Source organism: Gymnodraco acuticeps, unplaced genomic scaffold (genome assembly GCF_902827175.1).
Source record: "Gymnodraco acuticeps unplaced genomic scaffold, fGymAcu1.1, whole genome shotgun sequence".
NCBI classification, from domain to species: domain Eukaryota; kingdom Metazoa; phylum Chordata; class Actinopteri; order Perciformes; family Bathydraconidae; genus Gymnodraco; species Gymnodraco acuticeps.
In genome coordinates, this window is record NW_022990014.1 from 888,797 (window position 1) to 895,790 (window position 6,994).

Genomic DNA, 6,994 nt, shown 5'->3' on the forward strand with positions numbered 1-6,994 from the left:
AACTTAAACTTTCAGTCTAAAGAAATATTATACAACCATGTGCTGCCAATTCTGTCTAGGTGTCTACTGTCGAATGTACTGAATCAACAAAGAGATGGGGGGAGATTATACTCAATACAATTGTATTAGTTAAGCCTTTATGCTGCAGAATTATTTTTCTTTTCTTTTCTCTCAATCGACACATTTAGATGATCAGATCGGATATTGAGATTTGAAGACTCCCTTTGTGTCTGGGCCTTAGTGTGTGCTCTTAAAAAAATCTCCCTGCAGGAAATTCTTACCTCTTCTTCAATGTCTCACTAGTCAGGACCTTGAAGATGTTTTTTTGTCTATTAAAAGTCTAAGGACAGCTGGCAAGATGGAAGCCTGAACATTTGTTTCTTGGTAACAAAAGAAAAGGAGGGCAAAGGGAGGGAAAGGATAAATATTTGAAGGGGAACACAACACACCTGTAGTCTTTGCAGCATGTCCTAACACCAAGCTTTTTCTTCAGGGAGTAACAAGGATGTCCTGCTTACGGATGTTCCCCAATCTGGATATGACAGTCAGCAAAACATAAACAAAAGCTTTTGTATACCTTTTTTTAAATGTGTTTCTTGTCATGTATTTCAAAGCCTTTATAATAAAACAATCTGCAAATAAATGCTGTCATGCTTTTCTGAAAAGGACTGAAGTGATGACTTTTTCTACCACTGCTTTATGGTGATTTTGATGTGAGGCATCTTAGACCTTGAGCTGTCGTGCTGAATTGCATTCAAGATACATTGTCAGAAAAATAAAACACTTAAACCTTACAATAGGAACATCTGACAGCTCTTTACAATATAAACGGATCGGTTTGTTTTGTTCTATTCCTCCACCACTTCGTGTTTATACAAAGGTGATAGAACAATTGTGTATGGGTCAAAGAACATGGAAGTTTTTCATTACCTCTGAACCAAAGGAAAACAATTCAAACCGTGACATCTGTGAACACATCCGGATCCTGCTGCATTGCAGGTTTGAGAGACGGACAGATGACCTGAAGAGCAAAGTCATTTTAAAACGGCTTGGGGGAGTCAACCTGGGAACATCAATTGTATCCCAGTGTGAAAGGACTCATTTCCCAGAGTCAGTGGGGCTGCAACCAGTCTGTCACTTGATATGCTCAGACAGTCCCAGAGGTGGTGTTTACAGTTGTGTATGATCCGCTATGTAAATGCCATGGTTTTCATCAAGGGTTGTCACAGAAAAGTGACAGTGTATTGTACTTAATGTCATAAATGCTGTCATACATTCAGTTTGAGTAAAGCCTTTCACATTTAATATATGTTGGGCCTTTCAGGGAGGTGCACAATACTGCGTATGGTGTTGCAGTTAGGGATAGTGCTGAAAGATGTTATTTTGTCCAACGTAAAACACACATTTATATTTTTAATTGAATGCCACACACTAGTGATTGTTATTTTAATATAATAGGTAGCTAATAAAAGTTACTGAAAAGATCAAGTAGGATGAAAGCAGGCCTCTTAAAAAAACGAAAAATATTCACTTACCTCTGAGCAACCCAGATGCATAAGTGGGTCTTTTTGGACCCAGTGAGGTGGTTTTCTTGAAGTATCTTTGTAATTACATTTTTTTATCATTTCATATTCCAGCTATTCCTCAAAAAACATGTTTTGGATATCAATCCATCAATGCCATTTGCATGATATCATGCCATTCAAATGTTTTATTTACATTTTAAGAAATTGTAGTTTTTGTATTACAACCCCAAGCGGTAAGTGGGTCTTTTTGGACCCGGTGAGGTGGTTTTCTTGAAGTATCTTTGTAATTAAAAACATTATCATTTCATATTCCAGCAATTCCTCAAAAAACACGTTTTGGATATCATGCCATTCACATTTTAAATTTGTATTTTAAGAAATTGTAGTTTTTGTATTACTACCCCAAGCGGTAAGTGGGTCAAAAATGACCCGCATGCATTTTCTATGGAATCCTATGGGAACCTTTGATTCTTATCACCTGTGGCTGTCAGGAATACATTCACTGTAGACCACACAAACTACATCACAAGTGACACCTCTCAGGAAGATTATTTTACACAGCAAGATCTGATACCTGTCAGTATAATAATAATAATAATAGTAATAAATTATATTTGTATAGGGCTTTTCAAGGACTTAAAATCGCTTTACAATATAAGGGAAGGTTAGGGTGGGGGGCTATCAAACTTGATCAACCGGCATGGATTGATGGGAAGGGGGGCTATGAGTAGACAAGAGGAGAAGAGATGAGTTTTGAAAAGGGACTGGAATACTGTGAGGGTGTCAGAATAGCAGAGATCTTTGCATCGATATGTTCAAAATGTAAAAAAAAATTATAAAATTATAAATAGTGAAAAATTAAATATAAACTATTTTTAAGGTGAACCAAAATATAATACTAAATATTATACAAGTGATTTTTCTTAACCAAAATGACGTAAAAACACATTATTCTAATACGGGTCCTTTTAGACCCACTTTTGGAAGAGTGCAGGGTCCAGTCACTCGTGCATCTCTAAGGGTTAAATGTATATGTCTCTGAAGACCATCAGGCATTAGTCTGTGTAATTAAATATGATGGAAACATTTCAAGAATGTTTCTTTTTTGATAGAAATGGTGGAATTATAAAGCCTCCTTGATTTAAATGTGTATTTAGCTGTTTTAATGGAATGTAAACATGTGGCTATCCTGGTACAATATGATGATATGTAATGATATAATACCACAACCTTAACAAGGACAAAGGAATCTTGATTTTTTTATTGCATTATTTTCACAAACATTTCTTAAAATGTCGCATTTTGACAGACTTCTTCAGAAATATATTTTGAATTAAACACAAACAGAAAAAGCAAATGATGGATGTGGATAAATGAACAATGAACCTGTTTTTAAAAGGCCGTTTTCTGTGCTCTGCACATACTCATAACAATCCTAGACTGGCCATAAGCCAAATTGCCAACATAGTTTAAAGTCTGACTCTGCTGGGATTTGTCGGGGCTCAAACAGTTCAGCGAATCATTACAGACTGTTATACACTTTACAGTGCAGGTGTGCAAGCTTCTCAGCCCTGCTTTTCCTCAGCATGGGAAACCACTCGTGAAAGCTAAGCTCTACAACCCTGTATCCTGCCAACTTCAAGTGTCTCCTCTTCATGGCATGAAGGCCCATCAACTGCTGTGAATGGAAGCAATATTGGTTTCTGCTGGAAACTTGGATGGCAAGTTTCAAGGTGTTTGTAGAGTCCTGGGGTGCTGAGTCTCGGCTACAGGGATTGGCAAGATGTTCTATAATTTCATTGGTCAGGTGCAGCCCTGTGTCAAACCGTCTCCTACCATCATCAGGCTCTACTCCGTGAGGAGATGTACGCTCAGATATAGGAGAAGGGGTTAACGGTTTGGTGGTGTTTTTGTTATCTGTTAGTTGTGTCAACAGTTCATCAGTTATAGTTGCTTCTAAATTCATTCTTCCCCAACCCTGATGAGAAATAGATGTTGATGAATTGTTCTCTGGAGGTATAGTCGTTGTGTGCAATGCTGGGTTCACAGGTATTGGCTGTCCACTGGAGTCAAGATGCACTTCCAGGTCGATTGAGCGAGTGTGGGGGAGAATCATTCTCTTACAAACAAACTTCTCTCCACCGAGCAGAATCTGAAGCGCAGATTCTGCCTCCAGAACCTCTGGTTTCTGGCACAAGTCTGATTGAGCAAACTTCCACAGCATTTCTGCCACTTCCTCTCTCAGTTCACAGCTCAGCCGTGGGCCACTCCAATGAGGTAACTCCAAACGCACGGTTTCATCTAAAGTGAGTAAGTCTTTTTTCAGCTCCAACTTTGTAGACTTCAGTGCTAACTTGACAAAGTCAGGACTCAAAGCTATTGTAATAAGGTCCTCTGGAAACTGGGAGACAAAGGCCAGGCCTAAAAGAGCCGTAAGAAGATGCTCAGGGTATCTCTGGAATTCAGCTTTTCTCTCTCTCAGGGCATTTGTAAGGCTCGGATAGAAGCTTGGGCTCTGGACTGGGGGAAACCCTAATGTGCCTAAGGCCCACAGCAGTTTACATGAGTCTTTAATCCTACAGTGTGCCACCAGTGAGGGAACTCTCTCAGCAATTGCCATAAGGATGTTATCATCACGGTAATGCAGCACTGAGCAGGCCAACGCCACATGCATCAGCCCCATGACACCCATATTTTGGGCCCGCCGAGGAACTTCCTGAGACATTGCCTGCAGCCACCCCCTGTGATACAGGTAGCTGAAACGCAGGAGTTTCAGCACATTCACAATGGCAAAGTCGCTCATGTCTTCTATAAGGGAGTGCCCCTTATCAACAATACGAGTCACTGCACCCTCAGATACTGATAACTTGGACTTAAAGAGCCCCAGGCATACAGCACCAACCTCCTCAGGGAGAAGTTTGTGTATGTGACGCATGAGTTGCTGCTCTACAGGATGCATTAAGTCTTTTGAGCACTGCCTACCCTCTCCAATGATATACAACAGATGCACCACTTCAGTGACCCCCATCTCTTCCCAATACATACGGACTGAATCATAGAGGTGCTGTAAGAACTGGGGGACCTGCCTCCCAATGCAACGCCACAAGTCAGCAGCTAACAGCAGCTGATGTAAACTCATCTGGTTGGCCCGGCGGATCAGCTCTGCCTCATAAAGCCCGAGGATAGTGTGGTCGGAGGGCATGTCCAGCCACACAAACGCCTGGAGCACCTCCAGAAGCTGCAGCTCAGTGAAGAGGCTAAGGTGTTCCACGGAGTATCGGAGGAGCATGATGAAGCGTTGGTCACTCCTCACCATTGGTATCTTGCTACGGTGCAAGCGGCTGAGCTCCATAATAAACTGACACACATCAGATGGTTTCATGCTGCCTTTCAAAACAATCACCTTTTGGAGCAGTGGCAAGGCCTCTTCCATTTCAATCAGGCGAGGCCGTTTGGTGAGGTCAATGGTCATTGAGGCATACTCAGGCCGACATTTGATGAAAGCACGTGGATTTACTCTCACATCTGGCGGTGTGGGTTTTCTGAAGGAAGAAACTGAAGGCCTCTCAGGTTCAGGATCTTTGAATGCTAAGTCAAGGAGTGTGTTTTTTGAGCTGGAGAGGTGCCGGGAGCAACTCACACTGTAGCGATTTCTCTGTTGCCAAAAGGAAGGTGCGAGTGTGGAGAGACACTGTTCATCCTCATCATTATCTCTCTGGCTCCTGGAGGATGCAGCGGTCCACACAGGGGGATGATATGAGGAAGGGTTGTAAAACAGCCTGTATACTTCTTGGGGTGAGGCCTCCTGCTTTTGCAATGCTCCTTTATTTCCCTTGTGATCATCAGTCTCATCCTTTTGTTCGACAGACACGTACTGAGCTTGGGTCCGGTCCTTTCTCAAGCCTAGGAGGTATCGTGGCCTCGGCAGCCGTCGACACAGCACACAGGCAGCCATCAATCTGCCAGCCTAAAAAGACAAAGAAGAATCTTTAAAGAAAGCTAGCACCAAAATCAGTCAAAACAACATGCAATTCCTTCTGAACATCAATAATTTACTGCAAAAATATATTGTTACTTTGGATAGGATTATATTTGAAGTTATTTTGCAAAGCCATTTGTTCATCATTTACTAAAGGTAACCTAGATGTATTGACATAGAAACAGTACAAAATAGTGAATTTCCCTTGATGAAAACCATGGTAAAAAACATTAAACGTTTAGTAAGCATAACTGTATGAAGGCTACATGTAGAACACTTATTGCACTTATTTTGGGTCGCTGTGGGTAAAAGCGTCAGATAAATGAAATGTAATGTAGTTTAATGAATATTTTCTGCATGGACAACGAAATTACGTTTGACTACAACATCCAATCAAAACAGGTACGTTTTCATCTCGTAGAAGGACTCTGCTACCTCATATTTTGTATGATGAAGTGTTGTGCAAGTCGTTTGAGTAGGAGAACGGAAACATTGCAGAATGGTAATGTAATGTCAGACTTCGGGTTGCGAGTGTCCAAATGGGCTTAAGTTTCTTCCTGGTATCCGGTACAATTCATGCAGTCGTGTATATATTTCCTATAACAACACAGTTGAACTCACCTTTGATTATACAGTAAACGTGTAAGAACCTCGTGACGTTACATGATAGCAAAGTCAAAGGATCCCTACTAGAAACATGTTAGAATCACACTTTAACCGAAGTACCTTCAAAATAAAAGTCAAAGTCATTATAAACTATACGATCATGACGATGAAAACATTAATATGGTAGAGAAAACACTTATGAAGTCGAGCAGATGTACAGGGTATGAGATTTTTGGTAAAACGTAATGTCACAATCGGGTTTTTCAATAAATGATAGTAAAGTACTCTGTTAGAATTTTGGTATGACTTTATTGTGGTAGGGTGATACGACTTCCGCGGAAAGCAGCCATGACAGAGTGTGACCTACGGCAGCCGATTAGGTTCACATTGCAGGAAGACGAAACGGGTTTTGAAAAAGAAAATAGTACCCTAACTAGAAGGGTTGGCATAGTAGTGCCAAGAGTAACATATACTTTTCTGATAACAACAGTGTTAAGATATATAGCAAAATATATATTTGAATAAAATATGTTCATCAATCATTATATTTGTCCAACATAACGGTTTTTAAAAAAAATAATTTATAGTTCTAAAATGTGGGATTTAAAGGTTTTAATCTTTTAGAATACCGTTGTAGGGGCACATCAGTGGCAATCTTTTATATAATATCAAGCATAATAATTACGCTATAATTGTTATAGTCATTTGTTCTGTAACTGGAGACTTTTACATTTAAATCCCAGTGTTTACTTTATTGCTGTTGTTATTACATTTTGAGTATTGTTCCTTATGTATTTATTTTGCCTATTTTTGACTATTATTATAAAGGGACATTTTAATTTAAGAATCCTCCACATGTAAGGCATTTTTTATTTCCCTTTGT

General features: G+C 39.9%; 1 protein-coding gene across 2 annotated transcripts; it reads right to left on the reverse strand.

Annotated features, from left to right (window-relative positions):
- Positions 1-2,778: 2,778 nt before the first annotated feature.
- LOC117544315 (FAST kinase domain-containing protein 5, mitochondrial) lies at positions 2,779-6,217 on the reverse strand. Of its 2 annotated transcripts, none has more exons than XM_034213250.1 (2): positions 6,127-6,217; positions 2,779-5,493 (listed from the first exon to the last, which is right to left on the reverse strand). In XM_034213250.1, exon 2 carries the CDS (start codon positions 5,479-5,481, stop codon positions 3,049-3,051), a length of 2,433 nt encoding a protein of 810 aa, XP_034069141.1. In that variant the 5' UTR covers positions 5,482-5,493; positions 6,127-6,217; the 3' UTR covers positions 2,779-3,048. The 2 variants fall into 2 exon arrangements, with proteins under 2 accessions (XP_034069141.1, XP_034069142.1); XM_034213251.1 differs by having other exon boundaries at positions 5,941-6,159.
- Between the last annotated feature and the right edge of the window lie 777 nt (positions 6,218-6,994).